At 40.9% G+C, this 24,525-nt stretch overlaps 1 protein-coding gene across 6 annotated transcripts in view; it reads left to right on the top strand.

The window, feature by feature from the left end:
• The first annotated feature begins 224 nt into the window (after positions 1-224).
• Positions 225-24,525, top strand: part of PARD3 (par-3 family cell polarity regulator) — a 616,019-nt gene continuing 591,718 nt past the window's right edge. For 4 of the 6 annotated variants that reach the window (XM_039839775.1, XM_039839772.1, XM_039839773.1 and 1 more), the window contains exons 1-2: positions 225-416; positions 13,450-13,456. In XM_039839775.1, coding sequence (XP_039695709.1) covers positions 304-416; positions 13,450-13,456 — 120 coding nt within the window. In that variant the 5' untranslated portion in view covers positions 225-303. The remainder of the gene's footprint in view (positions 417-13,449; positions 13,457-24,525) is intronic. The other 2 variants (XM_039839774.1, XM_039839771.1) reach the window with 1 other exon arrangement.

Here is a 24,525-nt window from a genome sequence, read left to right as displayed (position 1 = left end):
TCCCCTCCCCCGCCGCCCGAGCGCGAGTGCCGCACCGCCCGGGCCGCCGCCTCCGAGCGCGCGAGACGCCGAACAGGTGGCCGGAGCCGCGGGCCGCGGCGGGAGAGGGAGGCGAGCCCCGGGAGGCGAGGGCGGCCGGCCCGGCATGCGAGCCGAGCGGCCCCCCGGCGCCGCCTGCCCGCGTCCCTAGCCGCCCGCCCCGTCAGCGGCCGCGCCGCGCCAGCCCCCTGCCCCCTGCCCGGCCGCTCGGCCGCAGTCTGCGCAGGGCGCGGGGCGCGGGTCGGCCCCGGCGGCGGCGGCGGCATGAAAGTGACCGTGTGCTTCGGGAGGACCCGGGTGGTCGTGCCGTGCGGAGACGGCCACATGAAAGTTTTCAGCCTCATCCAGCAAGCTGTGACCCGCTACCGGAAGGCCATGCCATGGTGAGGGGCCGGGGCGTGGGGGGCGGGGGGGGCGGGGCCGCGGGGGGAGCGGGACGGCGCCGGGATCAACATGGCGCTTCCTGGAAAGGGGAGGAGGGAGGCGAGGGAGGCGGGGAAAGGGAAAGTGCCGCGGCCGCGGCGGCCTCGCGGCGCCCCCCGCCCCGGGCTGCTGGCCGCAAAGTTCTCCGCGCGGCCGGGCCCGCGGGCGAAGCCCGGGCGAGCGCGCCGGACGCCGCGCCTGCGGGCGGACGCGCCCGCCGTCCCCGGCTCCGCGTGCGGGGCCGAAGCGGTGACAGGAGCCCCTCGAGCTGCCCGAGCCGCGGAGCCGAACTGCGCGCGCGGCGCGGGAGCGGTGGGCCCGGGCGCCTCTCCCCGGCCGCCGCTGCAGCGTTTGAAATCCAGCCCCAGGCCTCTCCCCGCGCCCAGGCCCCGCGGGCAGAGCTGCGAGAGGGAACTTTTTTTGGTGGGAGGAGAGTTTAATTATTCCACACACGCCGCAGGCTGGCAGCGTGTCTGCTGCTTCCACTCCCTGGGTCCGGGCGGGGAAGGACTGCGGCGACGAGCACTTTCTTCTTGGCACCGTGGGCGGCCCCGCGGTGGGGTGCTGGGTGGGGGTCATCACCCGCGCTCGGGAGGCGGCGGGGATAGAGACGCTCGCTCCTCCAGCTCGCGAGCATGGCCGAGCACAGGCTCTTGGCGATTCCGTGGCTCCTTTCAAAGCACAAACCTGAAATCAGTCACTGAACAAAAGTTTTCTTGCGAGGGCCTCAGGGTTTACGGATCTGGAACTAGCTCCATATGGCGCCCAGGCTCGGAGCCTGGGCCTGATTTGGGAGTTGAGTAAATTTCCCGTTTTCTTGGTGGAGTGATAACATTGTCTCCACTTAACTGCATGCCTGTACAATGTGTCAGAAGTGAAAAGGCATTTTGTTATATTGTTTTATCTGTTGTGTCTATTTGACAACAGCCCACGCCTCCGAAGTTTCTCTCAAGCACCTGAGGATATTTCCTTTACAGTAGAATAATGTTTGCGGAAAGCATATTCACTTTTAAAATTTACCATTTGTTCCGGATAGTGGAGTGGCCTGGCTTCTGGGGGCTTCGGGGCAGCAGGTGAGGGGGCCGGTGGCTCTGTCAGCCTGAGTGTGTGAATACAGGGTAAAGTGGCATCCCCCAGTTTTCTCTGAAATTGAGGAAAAAAACTCTTTTTTTACGCGATTGTTTTGTTTTTAGTATATATTGGAGGAAAAGCATAAATTTGGCCTTTTAAAGATAATCTAGGGGACGTTTAGGAACCTGACACAATGATGGAAGATGTTGACTTTATTCAACAGCTCTAAAATGTTCCACACAGTCGGTTGAACTCTTATTGAAAATCAAATAAAATGAGTGGAAAATGGGCACCTGTTTATCTTGCAGTGCTGACCAGTGGGGAAATACTCTCCAAACCTACATTTAGCATTTTAAAGGATTGTTTTTGAATGACGGTTTATGATAATAATTCTAAGTCAGTAATCAGGTTGCACATGTTCTCTGGAAACCAACAAAGGAAAGAGAAATACAATAATATATACTGTGCTGTGTGCCTAGGTTCCTGAGTAGGGAGAGGTGATTGACATTTTCTTGTTCACATGCTTTTAATTTACATGCTTACAGTGAGTCATTTACACGATTAAAAATCCACATGTTTAAAATGAGGCATATTTCATTATCCACACAATGCACATTAGTTGACTCGCCTGTTTGAGAGATACAGATGTAGTTGTTTGTTTCACAGAAATTCTTAAGCATTTACTATGTCCAAGACATTGTTCTGGGTGCTTGACGTTTAGGGGACCCACTGGCTGCTTTGTGGAAATTGGAGTGTACGAGTCTAGGACAAGAGGTTCCATGGCCCTCAACGTGAAGGAGGCCAGTGGTATGGACTGCCATGTGGACTGGTGTGTTGTGCAGTGGGGGAAAGAGGATGCTTCCCGGATGTTGGATAGATGGAGTTGAGTGGCTTCATCAATAGATCTGGACCTTTTACAAATAATATTAGTGGTGGTTGTTTTACAATGACAAGGGAGCATGGAAAAGGAATTGCAGTTTTCTTAAGGGAGTTTGGGAAGGCCTCCCAAAGAGAAGGGGCATATGAACTGAGTTTTGAAGGAAAGTATGATATTACCAGATTGGGAAGGAAAGAAGGAAATGGGAAGGAAGGATGAGTCTCAGGGTGATGGTAGCACTGGAGTTGGATAAAATGAGGAGGAGTTAGAGATGATTCAGGGGTTTGCAAAATTATCTAAATGCTCTTTAAGTGCAACTCATATAGTTCAGTTGGTAAATTTTAGGATGGACTTTGCAGCAACGAAGTTCAGTCATCGGAACACAAGACTGTGGACTCTCAAATGTTGCAAGAACCTGAGTATTTTCTAGTCCCATTTGTATTTTTTTCCTCTTAAATTATCAAGTAATGGTCATAGTTAAATTTTGGTTCTTCCCATTTTTCTTACCCTATTTAAAGTGATTGCGAAGCAAACACACATTAACACTTGTTTTAACTTTTATCTTTTCCTTACCCCTTATTGTTTAATGGAACAAGATAAATTTTGTATGAAAAATTGGGTATCTGGGAAGCTGTAGAGTGCTGTTTAGGTTGCTAGGTGACATGTAGCATGACAAACTACCATCTGGTGGGGAAAAATGTGGGAAGATCATGTTTATGGCTTTGTATAAAAACCTAAGCTGAAGGAAAAAAAAAAAAAGGATAAGAGAAAAAAAGATCCCAAGTCACTGAAGCTTTCTCTGCAGTAAGCATTTTGTGGTGTGGTAGGGCTGATTTTTTGGCATTATATTTGAGCTGTTTTAAGGTTAAACGAATCAATTTTTCTGGAGAGTGTAGTGGTGTGACTCAATACCAGAAATGTCCTCAATAAGCAGATATTTAAAGGCTTACACTTAGTCATAGCATTTTTTTCTTCTAGTGAAAGTGTTTTTCTGCTTATGATCACTGATGGATGACACTGTTTTGGCTGTTTATCTCCATCTACCCTTCCTTGTCCAGAACCTATCTCAGGAGGGTGCTCTGCTATGGGTTGACAGCTATGCTGCATGGACTTTTCTCGAGTGCTTAGAATCGGAGGAGTCACTCCCTGCATATGTGTCTGTTCTTGTCTTGGCTGTGGCCTGACTCATCCACGGCGCCCGATGGACACAGGGTGCAAAGCCCCAACTACAGTAGCTTTTTAGTGTGGTGTCCTTGGTTTTTGCTAGGTACTCCTTAATTCTGAGTGAATCACAGATGGACCTGAATGAGGCTTCCTGTGTATCTAAACTCTGGTTAGGAGAAAGATAAGAAAATCCATGCTTGTTTTAAAAAAGGCTGCTGTGTACAAAATGTCATGCTTTATGAAGAAATAGATTAAATTCTTGCACTCAGGAAGCATATAATCTAGGGGACAGAACAATTATATAAAACTATAAATAACAGTAGGTGTTAGCATTAATTGGCAACAGGGTGGGACAGATAATGACTGCCCTTGGATTTCTGAGATGGAGTGGTCATTATGGCACCGGGGATAGTGGTGATCCCATTCAGTCAGGAGGGTTTGCTTAGGGTTTAGTGAGTGGGAAGGCTGGCCTTGATTTCGGGCAGTGCTTCTTAACTGGGTAGTGGAGTGACCTCAAAAAGCACCTGCCTGGCCAAAGCATTTTAGTTCTTTAGGTTTGCAGTAGAACTCAGGCGTGTGAATTTGGAAGTCCTTTGATTCTGATAAATGGGAAAGTGGGCCTCGTAGGATGGGAAACAGTGTGAACTTAGGTGTTTCAGGCTTTTAGGGCTCTTGGAGCTCCTGTGTGGTGCTCATTTCAGTTGGTCGATCAGGATCAAGCTGAGGAGGACTTTGAATGCCAGGACAATCCCCTGGGACTTTATACTGTTTGATGGCTCAGGAAAGACTGGGGTATTCAGGAAGGGCAGCAATGTGGACATGTGGTCTTCTGGGAAGGGGACGGAGCAGCTGTGTGCAGAGGATCTGCCTTCAGTCTAAAGTGATGCTGATGATTGCTGAGTAACAAAGTGGAAGAAGGAACTGAAGGGGGAAGGCAGATAGAAAGGGAGTTGCTGGAACCTCTTAACTCACTGCTGTGGATTGGGTTTGGAGACCTAGGTTTTCTCATCGTTTAACCTCATACAAACCAATTCCACAGAGCTTCATTTTCCTCATCTCTAAAATGGGACACTCCTTTGCAGTGTCAATGTGATTGCTGAAACAGGGTGATGAATGTGAAACTCCTCAGTACTGGATCTGAATCAGTAATATGTTTTTACTCACCAAATAGTTTTACTCACTGGGAAACTTTCCCAAGTATCCTAATATTCCTGTTTGGGTTTTTTTTCTTTGCTTAAGAAGGTGGTGTGTATTTTAATAAAGAATCGGTAAAAATGTCACTGTTTGCTTAAGCAGCACCATAATCAGAAGACCAAATTGTGTGTGCATACGTGTGCGTGAGGCAGGTTGTGTAAAAGCCACAGATACTGGCATTATTCTAGCTTGGTTATCTGGGCCTCTGGTGTTTAGGCCACTGCTTCTGTCCCTCAAGCATGGAAACAGAGTTTAAAAAATAATTTGTCATTATTTTTAAAAAATAACAACTTGAGTTTATGGGCAGTAACTTTTGAAAATGTGCTTTCCTTTTTTTGTCAGGTAGAGGACTGTTGATTACTAAAATCACATAAGTAATGGTTTTATGAAAAATCTTGTGTCTGGTGTGAGATTTTTCTGTGAATCGATATATAACTACTTATTTGTACACATTTCAACAAGGTTATTGAAACTTTCAGGAAAATAGTTATATTATTGCAGAGTTTGCATGACAATAGAGGAAGCATAATTTTATTAACATTTTTTTTGTCATCCTTCTCAAAAACGAAAAAGTAAACATGTCTGAAAGGCTAGTCTATCTAAAATGTAGATCTCATGACTCTCTTCTTAACTGCCCCTATCCCCCCTGTCCCAGAGGCAAGTCCTGCCCCCAGCACAGCCTGCCCTTGCAGGACCCCTCCTGCCTGCAGCCTCTCCCTCACCAGACTCCTTCACCCCACACTCCACACACTGGGACTTGCTTGCTCTGGCATTTTTTGTTTCTTCTGCATAGAATGCTTTCTTGCTCTCCCCATGTCTGCTTTATCTGTCCAGCCTCAGCTCAGACCAGCACCTCTGGGAGGCTGGCCTTGCCTCCCAAGGCTGGCTGCGGTTCTCCCACTTCATGCTTCTCTCCTGGGAACTTCCTGCAGTGCCTGCACTGACCTGGATGAACGTGCTCTCCTGTGTAGTACTGCCCTGTGTTTTGTGTGCCTTCTCCCTCCAGGTGAAATGTGTGATGGTGAAGGTTCTGCTTCAGTCTTACTTACATGGCCAATATCTGACACATAGTCATCTTTGAGATAGAGTAAACACAAATTGGGGAATAAACACATATTCTTACATGAAAAATACACTTTTACTTAGGAGATTATAACCTGCACTTGCTAATTTTAAGGACATTAATGTTCGGTGTATTTGGCATATTGGCACAAAAAGCTTGTAATTGAAACTAGGATTTAGTATGATTCGGAGTACCTGGAGTTATTCTTTTGTTTCAGCTATTTTGAAAGAGCTCAGTCTGTTTTTCAGACCATGAGAGGTTAGTCCTGGGGTTTGAATTGGGCCAGGTTCAAGGCAGGTGGCCAGGGCAGTGTGGGAATCTGGCCTGAAACACACCTATGTTCCGTCTGGCGCCTCTAATTCTGTCAGTTGGGATCCTTGGGAAAGCGCCAGGAGTAAATAGAAAAGTTTAGGGTCTGAGATTTGCAGAGAGAGTCTGGCTGATGCGAATTGCTTGGCTCGTGGTGAACACAGATGAACTGGCGATGGAGGTAACATTTGAAGTCTCACTTTCACCACTAAGCTGCAGATAGATCTTCTCCATTTGTCCCAGGCACGTTTACCTCCCTGTGGAGTTGAGTGCCGTTTAGTGATGACGGTGCTCAATACATGATCAGAGCCCACTGCATTTTTTTCAAAAATGGAAAAAAAATATGTAAAATTAATTCAGGAAGGTACTTTCCACAGGTCATTTTCCACGGAAGGGGGTTGGGAGTGATGGTAGGTTAGGTGCACATGGTATACTTTCCTTCTGCATGGCCACTCACAGTAGTCCTAGCTGGGACCAAGGTCAATGACAGTAGAGCAAGGGGTCAGTAAATTTACACAATTTTACCTATTTTTGTTATCTTTTCTGTTTTATATGGATAATAGAAAAGTAAATCTTTATGAAAAGAAATGCAGAGTTCTGTGAACATAGTTGAAAGGTGATTGTTTTTTGTCTTTTAGTCATTATTTTATCCTATTTAAAATTTTTTCTATTTGGGAGAATTATGTAAAAATAACTTTCTTTCATAACTTTGTGTCTTCTTGTGTCTGGCCTGCCATCTTCATGTGGTTTATGTCATTAAATATTTCTTTTGCTTATTCTTTTTTCCTTCATTAACTGGTACTGGAACTTAGAAATAAAATTTCAAGCTTCATATTTAAATGATGTGAAATGTCAATTATTTAATCTTTCTCTTAAAAATAGGCTATAGAATATATAAACGAGAAACGAAAACACATGTTTACACAAAAAATGTGTACATGAATGTTCATAGCATTATTCATAACAGCCCCAAATGGAAACAATTCATATCCACTAACTGAACAAAGTATGGTATATCCATACATTAGAACATTATTCAGCCATGAAAAGAAATGAAATACCAATACATGCTACAACATGAGTGAATCTTAAAAACATGCTCTGTGAAGGAAGCCAGTCACAAAAGCCCACATATTGTATGATTCTTTATGTACAAAATGACCAGTATAGGCAAATCTGTAAATACAGAAAGCAAAGTAGTGGTTACCTAGGGCAGGGGGTTAGTGCTAATGGAGAGTGACTGCTCATGGCTGTGGGGTTTGTTTTTGGAGTGATGAAAATGTTCTAAATTTAGAGAGAGGTGATTGTTGTATGACTATGAAAATACTAAAAGTTATTGAATTGTATACTTTAAAAGGGTGAATTTTATGGTATGTGACTATATCTCAATAAAAATGTTAAAGAATGGACTACATAAGCCACTGTGAATAAAGCGCCATATTAAGGTATTTTATAGTTCTGAGAGTCCCATAAAACATGTATTTCTCTGTCAGAGATGCTCAGAAACCTCAAATGAAAACTGGCTGTTTTTAGAAGTTTTCCATACAGTGTGTAAACCTGCTTTATCCAGCCTGCTGTCTGGGAAACTCTTGACTGCTGAGTCTCCAAGTCCCTTGGTCTCTCCTTGTTCCCCCCACCCCTGTTAAAAGCTTCCTCCACTGTCCACTTGTTCTGCCTGAGTGAAGGATTCTTTCCTACTCAGCTCACCTGCTGACTTTGTTGAACGAAGGTTGATCAGGATGCCCTATAATGGAAGAACTTTTCTGGTTTTTGGTTTTTGTCTTTGGTAGTTTTGAGTTTTGGCGAATCTCACAAGCTCTGCAATCCTGTTACCTTCATCTTCCTGTATTCAGACGTTCTGGGCTGCGCTGCTACTGTCAGTCCCCTGAGTACAAATACTCGTTGGCTGCTTGGTTGGTTACGGTGCTCACAGGACCATGAGGCATGAGTGATGTGCAGTGGCTTTTCAGAGAAGCTGACAGAGTGCAGAATCTCTTACTCTACCCACCCTCCCTGTGAGAATATGTTGAATCCCTTACTTTGAATTGATGGGGCTTTCCCCCCAGGTCTATCACATGCCGTTGAAGGTTAGGGTATATTTTGCCTGGAGGGTCCTTCAGAATTCCTTATTGTCTCAAGATAAGTATCTTTTAAGATAAAGTACATGCTCAGAAGTATTCCCTTTGTAAAATATAACTAAATGATAATGTGTATACATATACATATATTTATGAAGTTCCTATTTTTTATAGTGTATAAATTTATGTGGCTTTAGAGATGACAGATAGTATTATTTCTCCTACTTTTGATGTTCTTTAATATTCAGACACAATAAGACTTAATTTTTTGGAACTCATTAATTTTTTTCTGGTGTATGGTTTTGTTATTTGCATCACCTCTCTACATTAGAAAACTAATCTATATTATAGAGTTTATATTTCTGAAAAGGCCTCTTTGAGATATTCTACAATAAAAATCAATGTTTCCTTCCCTAACAGTTCAGAAAATAACTCGCTAGATATCTCCAAAGCCTAAAATTGCTAACTGCTAAAAATATGTTGTATTAGCAGATTAAAAACATAAAGAAGTGAGTGTCATTTTCCTGTAGGTGGTTGATACGAGAATAAGAGAAAAACTATACAATAAAACGGGAAAAAATTTTAATGTCTATATTTTAATTTTTTTTCTAACTCCAATACTAAATCAAGAAATAAAATGTAAACTGTTTTCCAGGGAACACACTTTCTTATACCACAAAGGCATTTAAGATGTATAATTTATAAATCTGAAATTCAGTGTGCAGTCATATGAGAACAGTAGTTAGCCAGGTTCCTGCCTGGCAGGGTTATACTCTCAACTGAGATTGCTCTTATTATAGTCAGCTGCACCTGCAGAAGAGGGAGGTAATATGTATAGGATATTGGTTCCTGATGTACCACCACACAGGATATGACTAATCACTAGATCCATTAAAGTCGAATGTAGAATTTGGTACCTTTACTGCTTTATTAGCGATTTAGAAAAAACCTTTCAAACAAATTAAGAAGGTCTTTAAGTGAAAATGCATCATTTGGATTGGTAACTATTTAAACAGCTACATCTGGAAGATGATGGTATTTCAGCATTTGTACGGTCTGAGGAATACGAAATGAGCATATTTGAAATTATGAGGGCATATACTATCAGGAATACTTTTTTCAAGAAATCCTGGAAAGCTAATAAAACGCTGAATTTTCTATGGTGGGATCAGTATTATCTTTCATACTTTACGACCCATTTCTTAAATCACAGATGTTTGCAAGAACACAATTAGCTGAAGGTAGAAAGTTTGCTGGTGGATGTTTTTTCTCCTATGAGGAAGGCACGTAAGAGTGACATTCTCTGGACTAGAGTTCAGAAGAACAGATTCTGTCTTTTGTGTGTCTGGGAGCAAGAAGGATAACCCCTTGGCTTCTAAATACCACTTCATGAGATTATTGTTAGGGTTTGAACAGAGGACATAAAAAGAAAGCATTGGGGGAAGTAAAACGGAGTTGATGTTAGCTGTATTGTTCTTTTGTTTTTGCTAAGGATGGTTGCCAGTGATCTAGGCTTATTCGAATAAACTCTTCTAAATTGTTTCTTCTCATCTCATTAGAACTGCTCTAGAGGTAAGGAATTGAATGTGTGGTACTGTTCTTCCTTAAAAAAATCATGGAAGCATTCTTCTGCAATTGATGAGATAAAATCCCACTACCATTGATTTAGATGCTCCAGAGATGTCCATATGGAAGAGCTTTTCCATTTTTCGTTTTTTGCCTCAAGTAGTTTTGAACTTTGGCAAGTCCTGTAAGTTCTGTGAGCCTCAGTTTTCCTATCTGTGATTTGGGAATGCTCTCTTTTGTTGGCAGTAATGAAGATTAAGTGATTTAAAGTAGATAATGCCCCTGTCACATAATAGACTCTTAGTCAATATTAGATCTTTTCAAGTTTTAAACATCGATTAGGCACAATTTTAATGGCTAATTCATAAAGTCAACTTGATTTTTATTTGATTTATGATGCCAAGTCATTTTCAAGATGATGTGTTAAAAGGTCACTTTTTTCCTTCTATAAGTATTTACTAATAAATTAGTTGGAAATAGAGGAAAAAGAATGTTCTGATTCCTCAGTAGTTAAAGCTGATTCTTTTACAGATCAGGGAGAATTGTATTTGTGCAAATGTCTTAGTTGTGTGGCTTTTTTTTTTTTTTTTTACTATTCTTGTTACTTTGTGAAATAATTGCAGCTCCTGTACTGCTACATCAAAGGCAATTATGTAAAATTTCTTTGCCGTATTTACAATATTTTAAAAGATGGTTACACAGTTTTCATTAAAATATCTTTTGAAATTTTGAAAGCATAAAACTAGAAACTAAGTACTATTGATGTTTGTAAAATGCACCGATGTTTTAAAGCCTTTTAGCATTTGTTAACTATTAGTTTTGAGAATATCTTGAAGCTCAGAGATAATCTGAATTATAAAATAAAATAGGAAAGTCTACATTTTTATTACCTTTCTAACCCTTCGTTATGTAGGCCTCTATAATTCATGTGCCTATAATACTTCTTTATCCTTCTCTGGATCTTAAGATGGTGATTTTGGGCAGCCAAAGCAGCAATAAATGAATACAACATCTTTTGCATAGGTAGGTGGTTGTAAGGTTTGACAGATTGATGCATCTTTTAATATCTTAGTTCAGCTAAAGGCATTCCAGTGCCAGTCACCTAAAGACTTCATCCAAGAATGGACCTGTTTATCACACTAAATAGGGATTGGTGTCTTGAAGGCTTGCTCAGGTTCTGGGCATGGCAGTGTTCTTATCTCAGACTTATCACACACTCACTGCCTTCATGTTCAAGAGGACCACCTCCTCTCATTCATATTTCCCACAACACAATTTTGAAAGTTCTTATCCTTTTTTGAGGATCTTAAACATTATTAATTAAAACAACTTTCCCCCCTTTCCATATGTACTTAGGGAAGTTGCTAAGTAGTGATTAAAATAATAAAGCTTATCTAGTTGAGCAGTGTTCACATTTTGACTTTGATCCCTTCCAGTATTTGTTTGTCAACATTGTTTCACATAGGTGCATTGGAAATCCAAAGCTTTTGTTTAAGACAGGACATGAAAAAGATATAGTAGCATGGGAGACTGGAGTTTTTATATATATCTCTTTCCTTCACAACTTCCTGTGTTTTTGTGCTTTGCTGATGAAAGTGATGAATAGTGCTTTCAAATACTTTCCAGAATACTCCAGCATTTTATAACAAAGCTGTAGAGAAATAACTCTGGGAGAGGTTCCCGCCGCACCCCCCCCGCCCCAGCTTTGTTGAGGTATAATTGACAAACAAAATAGTAAGAAGCTTAAAGTGTACATTGTGATTTGATATCCCGCATATACGTTGTGAAGAGCTCCCCCATTGAGTTAATGAACACGTCCATCACTTCACATATTTACCTTATTATTTTATTTTTTTGATGAGAACATTTAAGTTCTGCTCTCTTATGTGGGGAAGTTTTAGACAGATCTTAGTCTGTATTGATATATGGGATTTTAGTCTGAAGCAGACAAGTTTTTGGTCCTGGAGAAGTGGTCTTTAGAGCTCAGACTTTGCTTTTCATGTCATTAAGCTTTTTAGGTCAGGCCTGATGATGGAAAGCTCTTGCACAAGAGGTGTATGTCAGGATCATTGTTTATCTGTCTATCAGGTTGGACAGTTGTTGGGAAAGTACCTTTAACAGGGATACCTGTCATGTTTTCTCAGTCCCAGTTCTTTGAGGGGTTTCAGAGAGGTAGGAGGAGAACCTAGACACAGAGGTGTCAAGAAATAGTAGTGGCGATGCCATTCTTATCAAGAGTCATGGCTCACATTTATTGGAGGTTTTGTGAGTCAGGCCCCAAGGGCCAGGCTCAGTGCTTCATGTGTATACTTAATTCTCACGGAGCGATGGTATTGATGCAATCCCGAGTTTATAGGTGAGGACGCTTGGGCTAAAGAGAATAAGAAAGTTGCAAAAGGTTGCACATCTGATTCATGGCTTGGCTTTATCTGACTGCAGACCCTTCTGACTGCAGAGCCTGTACTGTGACTCACTACACCATGACACTGATGCGGCTCATGTGTTTTTAGGATATTGCAGTCCTACAAGAAAGTAAATAGTGCCCACAGGAGAAGACAGGTTCTGTTTTGACCTGAGTTTGCTTGAATAGCTCATGGACTTGGAGATGACCGAGTTGGTGAGGGCGAAGGATCCTGGGTTACCTGTCGAAGACCTTTGCTACTCAGGCATGGTCTGTGGACCGGCAAGATTGGCATTGCTTGGAAGCTTGTTAGAAATACAGTCATGGACCCCATTCCAGACTCTATTAGAATCTGTTTTAACGAGATCCCTAGGTGGTACCAGAGCATTGCTCTCATCCCTGATTGGAAGTAGGAACACCTGAAAGGTTTTTAAAACCGGATGGATGCCCAGTCTGTACACCAACCAAAGGAATCAGAGTTGCGGGTGGGGTCTGGATGTTGGTATTTCTACACAGCTGCTCAGTGGTTCTTGCAGCGTCAGGGTGGAGGATCGCTAGTCTAGGACAATGTCCAGACCCCTTTGGCTTGTTGGTTAAGTGACGTGGGACCCTGCTCCTCCTCTTAGCTGTGCACAGAAATGTCCAGATTACGAATAGAGAGGATCAGCCAGGGTGCTCAAGGGCTTGTCGCTTATGTGATAGTGGACCAGTCTGTACATTTTTATTTACTTTTCAAGTCACTCAATTCTCCTTCCTGTTACTTTTGAGTTTTATTTGTGGAAACAGTTGACAAAATCTGTATTAGATATTCCTTAGGTTTTATCTGTCAACTCTTAAGGATGTCCACTCTGAGTTTAATAACCACTCTACTAACAGAAATGAGTTAAAGAGTTCAGGAGGGGCGTGCGGTGGGGTAGTAATGAGCAGGGAGCGAGGAGGAAAGTCAAGTCGAGGAAATATGTAAATGACGGCGTGAGCTAGATGATGGCCTCTGGGTGCCTGTGACAAATAGAAACAGGACAACTAAGATCTTTGGTTTGAGGCAGAGCAGGGAAGAGAGTTGTGAGCAATGGACTAAATAAATAACTTGCTAGAGTTTCTTTCCAGCTTGTTCTTAGCTATACATCGAGTGTTGGGGAAACAGTACTGTGAGAGAAGACTGTAGGCACCCTTTTATAAGGCCAGGAGGGGATTCCTTTTTCACACTTTTCCATTAACCTTCTTGGAATATTCTCATTGAACAATTCCCACTTCTACACCAGAGTGCCAAAGTTAGCCTGACCTATCCTGGTGAATAATGCGCTTGTGGCCCGAGGCCTCACAAACCTGATTGTGGGTCAGAGGATTTGCCTGCCTATGGATCAGTTTTATCATTCTCAATACAACGTTGCTATTTTTGTTTTTCCTGTTAACATGGATCCCTATAGCCTATGTTTTTATCTGTTTTATGTATTACTAAAAGTAGGGGAAAGAGGACAGATAACTAAGTTACCATTCTTCATTCATTCTGTCAGGCTAGGCCCATGTGGCTGCTGCTCTGAAGGCATTTCCAGTTCTAACCAGTACTCCTGCTTAGCAGGCTGAGAACTCAGCACAGTGCTCACATAGTTTGTGCCACAACTGGCAAGAGGTCATTAAGACAGGAAATAGTTTCCTTAAGAGTGCTTTCAGAGCTGTAAATTACAGTTATTGGTAATAATATTTGAAACATTGTCTTCAAAGACACTGTAGCTATAAGAACTTACTATTACTGAATTTTGTAGACCTGACAGAAATGCCCATGTAAGAATTTTCTTTCTTATTCAGCAGTTTCAAACAGCACATAACTGTAAGTTGATTAGTAAAAATGTTGCTTGAAAATTAATATATGTTTAGCTATTGCTGCATAACATCACCTAAAATTTAATAGCTTATGTCAACAATGATATAATAATATCTCATGATTGTGTGGGTCAGGAATTTGGGCAAGGCTCAGCTGGGTTATTCTTCTGCTCCCCCTGGGGTTATTGGGGGGATATTCAGCTGGCAGGTGACCTGCTCTGGAGGATCCTGGATTGCACCATTCACATGTCTGGTGCTTGGTGGGCGTGGCTAGAAGCTTGGAAACACCTGGGACTGTTGACCACAGCATCCTTGTGTGTGGTGTCTCCAGCGTGGTCTCATGGTGGTTGGACTTATTATGCTGTGGCTCAGGGCTTTTAGAGAGAGTGTTCCTAGGAGCCAGGAAGAAGAAGTTGTCACTCTCTTCAGACTTATGCCTGGAAGCTAGCACAGCATCATCATCCCTGTCTTCTATGTGCCAAACCAATCATTAAGTTCTGGGGGGAGGGGACAGCATCTCCACTTCTTAGTGCAAGGACTGTCAAAGAACTTTTGGCCACCTTTATTCTGTCCTCATGGCATGTGTGTATGCTTGTGTGTACATTGCATGTAACATCAGACATTTAGTCCTTTTATTGTTCTGTGTCATGTTTTAAAATTGTCCTTGATCTGGGCATGGGTAATAAAATGTATATCCTGAACTTTTGAAGCTGACAAACCTAAGAAGTAGTTTGTATTCATAATTCATAAGTCCAGAGATCTGACAGCTTTCCCAGGCTATGTAGTAGAAAGAGATAATGATTAATAACACCTTATGTTTACATGACATCTTCTTTTCAGAGGTTCAAAGTGGTTGTGCCACTCATGATCCCTTTATTGGAATGTCCTGTGAGGTAAATAAGCTGTAGTTCCCCTGAGTTCATACATGGATAAGGAAATGAGGTAATTCCATCAGTCTCCTAATGAACAGTGCACAGAAGGTAGCTCTTCTGTTGATGTGTGTACTGAGCAGAACTCGAGTTCTTAGGTAGGATTCTGGAAAATGGTGGAGATCAACTTTTGTACATCTGGTGATGTTTTAAATTATATACCATTTGCCAAAGAAATGTCATATTTAAAGAACAGTTATTTTTCTAATGTGAGGTTTTTTTTTTCATAGATGTTGATAGGTATTGCATCACAGGGATGTTTAATGGATCAAATTACATGTGCTCAGCAAAGAGACAGATAGCAGAAAGGGTAAAGGTAGTTATGCAGCTGCCCCCATAGTGTGTGGCGTGGACTGAAGGCGACATTTGAAGTGGGAAACCCTTGTCCCCTGTGTGGTATCTGTTCCTTACTTCCCCTATTGGGGGAGAATCTCCTTGGGCCTATCCATGGTTACAAGGAATTTTCAAGAATAGTTTAACCATATGTTAAGTTACTTCACCTATGCTGTTTAGAGCCTCACCTTTGAGTAAGGGGTAACTCCACTGTAATACTCTAAGTGTGATATTGCTTACATTCATTCAGTTTTGCTTAAAATGAGATACTTTACATGTAATTGAGAGGTTTCAGCCTTTGAGGATAAACAGCTCTTCAGACCCAATGTGTTATAGCTGTCTCCTGGTTTATGTACATCTACTCCATGTGAAATGACCTTTCCCACAGAGTAAGCATCTAAAGATGGCTTTCTTCACATACTCTCCAGGACAGAGAAGTCCATGGTTCTGCATGGCTTTCCAGGTCACATGCAGATATATCAGCCTGCAGCCAGACCCGGCCTGCCTTTTCCCATTGATCTTCCACCACTGCTCTTCACTCTGCTCCATACCTTGACAGAACTGACTCTTGTCTTTTCCCAAAGATGTGCCATGCTTTCCTGTTCCCTTCATTGTGTACATGTTGTCTCCTGGCCTGGAATTCTCTGTCCCTTGTTTTCCTTCTCATCTTGGTTTTTCCTTTTGTCCCTCTGTACTGCTGCCAGAGCTGGTTTCCCCCCCAACCCCCCTCAGAAAATTTAAGAGGCCTCCTGTTGCTACCTGGACACTCGTGTCTCCCTCCACCTTCCCCCCTCCCCTGTGGCATTCAAGGCTGCGCTGTAGCCTGGCTTCTCTCTGCCTGGGCACCTCATGCCATGGCCCAAACCTGCGCTGGGCCATCTCTCCACAGCCTTAGGCACAGCCTAAATGGTGCCTTCCCCACCCACAACCCGGAGAGATTCAAAAATAGATATGTTGAGTTAAAAGGATATAATCAGTATGTAAACATGTACTTTTTGAAAAGATGTTACTCCAATAATTTTGACTGTTATTACGTGTTTTATTACTTGTAAATAGTTAAAAGTGGGTGAACTTTTAAAAGAAAAAGAGCTGATACCATCAAAAAGGATTCTTTAAATGTTCTTCTTTAGCGTGAAATCATTCTAGCAATCTGCATGAGAGACCCACAGCATCCTCTGCCTTATACTGCTGACAACTGTGGCTTGATGGGCTGGATTTACTGTGCTCAGATGTCACCATAAAGATTATGGGTGGATATGCAAGTTCCAGGTGCTGGATGACTTGTCCATAAAGTGGATAAAAAGGGTGAAATATATCCTTTGTGGAAAAACAGGGTCCTTGAAAATTGCAGGGCAACTATGACTAATGCTGTAGTTAATTAAGAAATACTCCTCTGGCTGTATAGAGCCAAAGTTTTTATTTATTTTTATTTTTTTAAGTCTTTTATATTTAAACTCGAATGAATATTAAGGTGCTTTTTCTTTTCTTTTTTGCATTAGCCGCACTCTGAGGAGTGGAGTCTGTGAAACGTTGATGATGAGAGAATAGGTGCTGCTGTATTAATGAAAACATTTTTGTATTGAGTAGGGAAAGGGAACTGGAGGCTTGAAATATTCTTCTTTACTTAACTTCCTTCTAAGATTTTGATAGGCCTTTGGACTCCTCATCACTGGTCTTCTTACTCCCAGTGATGGGCAGAGCAGGGAATCCATGCAGAGTGAGCGAGTGCAAATGCGCCTTCCCCGGACACTGACCCGTCCTCCTGAGAGGTGTCTGCAGAGGTCTGAGGGAAATTAGATGAAGCTGGGAAAGTGGGACTCAGGATGAAGGCCAACGGGAGCCCAAGGCCGGCATCTTAGATTATACAGGCCCTGGAGTTAGACTAAGTGTCATCACCAGTTTTGCTCCCTGAGGAGCTGCTGGGGGTGCTCACTGGCGGGGGGTGGGAGGTAGGATGGGGTGGGGGAACTTGTCCCTAGCACATGTCCCTCATTTTTGTCTCTAACCAAGAAAGAGAAGCAATTCTTTTGAAGAACTTGTCCTTTCAATCACAGCACAGCATTGGCTTCACCCACAAATTCTGAAGAAAAGGGCCATTCCAGGCCCCAGGTATCGGCTGTGCTGATGCTTGCCTATAGTGAATAGAAGCTGGGGCCACCCTTGTCACTGCCCTGAGGATTACAGTGGGCTCCATGTCTGGAGAGCCTTGTACCCCTTGGTTTGGTGGTCACTAGCAGCACAGTGGAGTGGAGCATTGAGGGTTACTGAGGTCATGGAGACTCAGGCCAACTGCTTCTGCCTGTGACTGTCAGGGTTGCCCAGACTTAGTTTAGGGTGGTCCGAATTGGCTGTGACTGCTCCTCTGTGGTGACAGGCACACATTTCTGTTCCTCTCACCAGAGTGGCATAGAATATCATAAAATAATAATGTCTGTCTGGCCAGGTTTAGGAATGTTCTTACAGAAGTTGTATTTTGTATTGTCTAACCGAATAGAGGAAGAAGCATTTTAGAAGAGTTAGGCTTTCACTTGTTTTTATTCCTCCAGTGAAATTATTTTCTATTTTATAATGCTTTCAAATTACCAGCTGAAGAGTGTGCATCTGTGTGGGTGTGTTTGTGTATGTCATGGGAGCGTAGGTGTGTCCTTGTGTACCACATCTGCATGCATGTGTGTCTGTATGTGTGTGCATGTGGGAGGCTGAGATGGAAAGGCTTGTTACTGAACTGTTTTGAGTTTTCCAGGGAAAGATTTGGGATATGCTTTACAGTCACAGGCTTTCATTCAGTGTCTTTCAAGTAATAAATGATTCTCTATGTCATTCCGTGGAATAAAGAAATGCAGTCAGTTTTTGTTTGGTTCAGTAAATCTTTTAAAAAAAATCCATTTATATTGGTATACATTGCTGGAATATTTACAAAAAAAAATTTACAATAAAACTTTTCACCTTTTTCATTTTCTGGATTAAGTAAGTCAGCTGTAACTCGATTTTTCCTGCTTCATTTTAAGGAGGATGCTCACTCTTTTCCCCCTTTCCTGGTATTCCAACTTCTCATTTACTTAGAATCACTACATTGCTTGAATTCTGGTTCTTTGGCAGGGCTGGCTCTGAGAGAATTGAGTGTTCAGTAGAGGGACTTAAATTAGAGCAGTGAAGAGCTTGCAGGCCTTATCGTGGGGAGGGCAAAGCTTCAAAGTTCTCATTCTCTGTTACTTTGAGTCAATCCATCATGGGTGTACTGTGTGCTGCCAGTAAAATTATTTTAGCATTGCCCCCCATCCCCCACCCTACCTTGTTTGTGCAGCAGCATCTTTACTGTGTATGCCTCCTTGGGGGTCTGGCTGATTGGTAAATTAGTGCTGGCAGAGGAAGTGGAGGACAATCTGTAGGTGTGTTTTATTTAAACAGATACATTCTACATTTATTTTATTGGATTTTGCCCTTTGAACGAGAACACCGTAAGAAATCCAGTTAACAGTCCAGAAACCGCTTGCTCATACCAGATTACAGGCTTTAGAATGTGTTACTGTTGCCTTTGAAAGCACGTGAGTCTTTAATAAATAAGGCAATTTCCAGATTTGTCAATAACTAGGAATATGACAGGTATTGCCCCAACTCAGAGCCGCGCAGTGTTTCGGTCTGCTCCTGCAGATGAAATCTTTTTGTAGTTCCTGACTCAGCATCCTGGAGCATAATGAATGTTTTCTTGAAAAAATGTTAAGCATTAATTGTTTACAATAAAATAAATACATATAGGAAATTTGGAATGTACAGACGATTTTATAGAAGATAATAAGTCACCTATAGAAGATAATAAGTCACCCCCCAGAATAATCTAAAATTTGAGCATTTCTTTTCGGTCTTTCTGTATTTTTATGTGTCTGTAAATACAGATACTTTTAAAAATAGTTGAAATCATGATTTATATACATTGTTTCTACTTATTGTACTTAATATATTTGCATTTTCTTATGTCTTTTAAAAAACTGTCACAATACATTTTAAAGGCTGTATAATATTTCATTGTATGGATATATGTACATATTTAACTATTTGCCTATTATTGGAAATTTAGTTTATTTCTCCATTTTTCACCATTTAAAATATTATGATAATCTTAGTGCATAAAATTTGGTCCACAATATGGGTTATTTACTTTAAGTATAATTATTGGGTGGAAAGTCTCTCAGTTTTTTTAAAGGCTCTCAGTTTATGCATTTTGCCAGTTTGCTTTCCAGTAAGGTTGTGTCCATTTACACCTGGCTGGCATGGGAGATTGCTGCCTGCTTCTGCCGGGAGACCAACTGGGCCAGTAGGTGACAGTGCTGCTATTGCTCTGCAGCTCTGTGTCCCTGGGCCCAGGAATGAGGTATCCATCCTCATTTTGATCATGTTAGCTGGGCTGTAATACCTACTTCTCCTTGAGGATCAAATGGGAGATATATACGTAAAGGGCCTGACTTCAAACTTGGCCCAAGGTTGGCAGTCAGTGGACGGTAGTTGTGGTGAGTGACTTTATGTCTACTATTTAGATCCTTTCATGTTTAATGGAGCAGAGTGATGGATTGAGAGATAAAAGGTGACTATATCAAATTGTTCTACACTTTCAGGGAGACGCACAAAGTGCTTGTTTGAACAGGATTTTATGTAAAACAGTTGGAAAACTAAGGTTTAATATTTAGAACCTCCTCTACCCCACCCAAGAATGTTAGATGGAGTGGAATTCAAAGGTTTCCTAGTGTCTCAGTAATTTCCCATCTGTCCACATGCCTGCCTGTGTCTTACAGGACCCTTGGCTGAGTCTGGCCGGTTGGTGCTTTGTCATTTGGCCCTCTGCTCTGTGCTTTGGGTGTGGGATGACTTTGAAGGTTATCTTTTTTCCCACTTTAAGGTTTATACATTTTATTTGTTCCTTTGGTCTTCAAGGATTTGTTCTATCTTTAATGTGATACGAAAATGCTGAGTGTGTGCAACATTGTTTATCCAGCTGCTTACATGCTCTCAAACTTGATTTAGACCGGCTGTAAAATATATCTACTCTTAGTAGTTTTCCTTGACAATTCTTATTCTCACCTTTTCACCAAGGTACATAACTTCATCTGATTATCGGATTAACATTTTGTCTTTTGTTAAGATTCTGCCATTTTGGAATCATTATTATTTTGTCCTTTTCTTTTGATTGTGTCATGTTTCCCCTATTATATGTGAAGAATGTGTTCTTGTTACCTGCTGAGTTTGAATTAATCTGTACTTGTTTAGTACTGTCCATATGAACTGGGTTTTATTTTGTATTTAAAAAGTGAATAATAGGTTTATAGTAATTTTTGTTAAGTCTCAAAGGATTGAGAAAACATGTAAAAGACCTAGGTGTTTTTTTGGTTACTTGACTCTGAGCTGGATGTGGTTCTAATATTTAGGCTAAATATTTTAGAGAACTTTTGAAAAGCTTCATAACTTTGCATACCCGTTTTTGGTGTTTTATTTATCTGAAATAATGATGTGTATTAGTTACTGTTTTTTGAAGTCTGTGTGACATTTGTGGACTTCTATAAACAAATGTATATGTGCATATTGGAAAGCAAATATATGTAGGATCTTAAAGCTCATTTTTAAGTTTTTAAAGTGTTTATAGTAAGCAGTGAGTGTCAGGAATGGATAAATTTTAATTGGATCTTTAGAGCATGTTATGTAAATAGAAACGTTAATTGGATCAGTGTGTGGATTTCATAGCTGTTGCCAGTCATACACTGGCAGGCGTGCTCCATTCCTTTCTAATCCTCAGATGTAATGAGATGCCTCTGACTATGGTAGTTACTTCCAGTTGCCATTCACAAAATTTTTGGTCAGTCCTCCCAGGTGGCAGTGGTGTTTACCCTGCCTTTCAGATTGTCAGAGGACTTCCTCCATTCCCCGAAAAGCCCATTTGCCATTTTCCTGATAAGGCTCATGCTGTCAGAAATCTTACATTTTTAACGTTCACCGGGATGTTGTTTATTTGGGCTAGTCCAGCATTGAATGCTGTGCCATCTCTTGGCTACTTCTAGTCTATGATTATGGGTCAGAGCTTTGGCCAGAACTGAGAATGGTTGACAGAAAGAGTCATTTGGGTCATCCTTAGTTTCTATAGGAATATGGATTTCAAAGTGGAAAATTAAGAAAATAAGGAGAAAACTATTAAGATCATGGATTTTGATTTCTGGGGTTTTGAAAGCATAACTGTGATATTTGTTCAAGTTTTTGGAGACTGAGGTCATTTGAGATTTGAAGAAGCATTGATTCTTAAAAGAATAAAATCATTCTTCATTTGTGTGTTTAAGTAAAAATGTAGCCTAACAACCCAGATAGCTTTGCTAAGTGGACTGAAAGATTAACATTCCAATGAAGCATTAACAATTATTTTCCTAGTAAGAGTCCTTAGAACTTTTTGTTGAGTATTGAACACTTTAATATTTGTTCCTATAAATTAATTTAAATAAACTCCAGTACCTACTTTAACCACTTGCAGCATTCCTAGTAAGGCAGCGAGGAAAGTTAGTGTTTAGATTTCTGACACCAACGTTTTGAAGAGGACGTGGAGAGGAATGAATACAAGCAAAACTAGTAGTTTAATGCATTTAAGAGGGTTTTCATGCTGATCCGTTCCCACTGGCCAGAGTGGGAAAGTTTAAGATATTTTCCCAAAGTTCCACAAAATTACATAAAAATGAGGAGACAGGAAAAGAAAGAGGAAGAGAATGTCCAGCTCTTCATTGGGTAAAGTAAAATGTTCAAAAACTGTTGGGTCCTTTGACTCCTGCCATCTCACTGGGGGTAAGAGTCTCTTTAATTTTTATAGCTTACTATTTATGTTGTATAACTTAGATTACTATTAACTTTTTATGATACTTTAAATATTAGAATGAAAACTGTGGCAGTTTAAAAAATGTTCTATATAGTATGCTTCCAAATAGTTAAAGGAATGTGTTACATGATTTGGAAACATGTTAAACCAATAATAGTGTTTGTTTTAGACTGAAAGGATATGGTGCCCCCTGCCCCCTTATTTTCCCTAAAAGTTTTTAGAAAGAAAAACTTTCTTGGTGATTGGTTACACTTTTGTGATAAATGAAAACTGTACTCTCTTGCTTTTATTTATCTTTAGGGTGAATACCCAGTAGAGGGATTACTGGATCATATGGTAGAGCAAGTCTTAGTTTTTTGAGGAACCTCCATACCGCTTTCCATAGTGGCTGTGCCAATTTGCAGTCCCACCAGCAATGTATGAGGCTTTTTCTGGGCATCTTCTCCAACATTTGTTATTACTTGTCCTGTTGATTACAGCCATTCTAATAGGTGTGAGATGGTACCTCGTGGTGGTTTTGATTTGCATAATAGCTAGCGATGTTGAGCATCTTTTCATATATTTGTTGGCCATTTGTATGTCCTCTAGAGAGAAGTGTCTGTTCAGGTCCTCTGCCCAGTTTTTGATTGTATTGTTTGTTTTTTGTTGTTGAGTCGTATGAGTTCTTTGTATATTTTGGATATTAGGCCTTTATTGGAGGTGTTGCTTGCAAATATATTTTCCCATTTGGATGATTGTCTTTTTACCTTGTTGATGGTTTCTTTTGCTGAGTAGAAGCTTTTTAGTTTGTCTTGCTTTTTTAAAAAATGTACTAGAGGACTTATAGTCTTAAATAATAACATCCACCTTGAGGCAGTTATTCTAAATAAAAATCAAAGTCAACCAGAAACATTTAAAAGTTCAAATAAATGTATTTTAGAGAGAATATTTAGAAACCAAAATTTCTATATGAGAGTTGCATCATTTGATCTGTTATACTTCAAAATTAATGCTTTTTACCTGTTGTCCTTTGAATTAAAATAAATTCAACTTGATTCAACCAAATACTAAGTTTTAACAGACCGACAAAGCTAATATTCTTAAAAATGTTTTAAATAAGGTGTAAATGCTTTAAGTCCTTCTTGGAGTGAGGCTGGCATATGAGGGAAATATAAATTAACCTTTCTAAATTGTTGGGTAATGGTAACAGCATTTAACGTGTGGGGGAAATCATTCCTAGTGTTGCAGGTAAGTTGGAAGCAGAATGGTCAGCGCTTATGTTTTGATATCATTATGAGAATTGCAGTTATTTATAAAGAACAGATGTGGAGCTAATCTTAACATTTTGAGATTATGAAAGATGGAGAGTTCCTAAATGAAGATTTGTCATGTGCCCCAGGGTTGATTGAGCACATCTTAGTTCCTCAGAGGGTGTTGTGGTCCTCCTTCAAGATTTATTTCATATATAGCCTCTCAAAAATGTTACTCCAACACTCAGTGGAGGGCGCTGAGTGCTGTCTCTGCTCTTCTAGACTGTCTCAGAATTTTTAACAAGTACAAGTACAGCTCTTGTCACACTGTGTGATCAAAATGTGTTTGGGTTACACATTGTCCTTAAATCAGGCCTCTGTAATTTGTTGATGACTTCTTTTGCTATGATGCAGTTAGTTAGGATCCAGAAGCTAGTTAGGATGGTAATTGAAGGAAAATTATATGGTAATAGTTAAGTCGAGGTGTATTCTCTTACTCTGTTTTCATTACAAGTTAAAAATATCTAAAAACTATAGCAATCATGTCACAAAAATAGGTGCTAGATTTAGGTATCACCTTTTAGAGTGCTTAAGGAGAAAATTCCATCAATAATACAGTTTTGTTTTTCTAAAAAGTTCAAAATATTTCCACTGCTATCTTGAGATTGCTCAGGCCATACAGTTCAGTTCTGGATTATTTCATATAGCTCAGTGTTCTCCTGTTGGTTCAGGTGTTGGCTTTATTACCCCACAGAACTGTGAATGGTAGGTTAGGGATGATATTTTGTGTCTTTTGCACTATGTATAGTTTGTATGGTGCTGAACCTGTACAATTGCAATTGTTAATTTCTGTTCTACTTCCTCCCCTCCCCCAACTTTTCCTCCCAGATGCCCTCGTTTATTCAAGGACATATAATTGGAGTTAGATATCTTATAGGAAAAGGCATGGTGTATTTAGTGAATCAGATCTAACTTTGTTTTACCATTCTATTCCAGAATCATACTAACCTATTCCTAAAAACACTGTCAGACTCCTGGTTTTGTAACTTTTTGCCGTTTAATTTTCCTTTGAATCAAGTATTAGCTTTGAAAGACAACAAAAATCTGGTGGGCCTCTTTATTCTGCCTTTTTTTTTTTTCCGAATGTGGAAACCACCGGAAACCATTAAAAAAGAATGGGAAGTGAC

Source organism: Pteropus medius, unplaced genomic scaffold, assembly GCF_902729225.1.
Source record: "Pteropus medius unplaced genomic scaffold, Ma_sr-lr_union100, whole genome shotgun sequence".
Lineage (NCBI taxonomy): Eukaryota > Metazoa > Chordata > Mammalia > Chiroptera > Pteropodidae > Pteropus > Pteropus medius.
The sequence above is the reverse complement of the archived record's forward strand: the minus strand, read 5'-3'. Positions and strand labels throughout refer to the sequence as shown.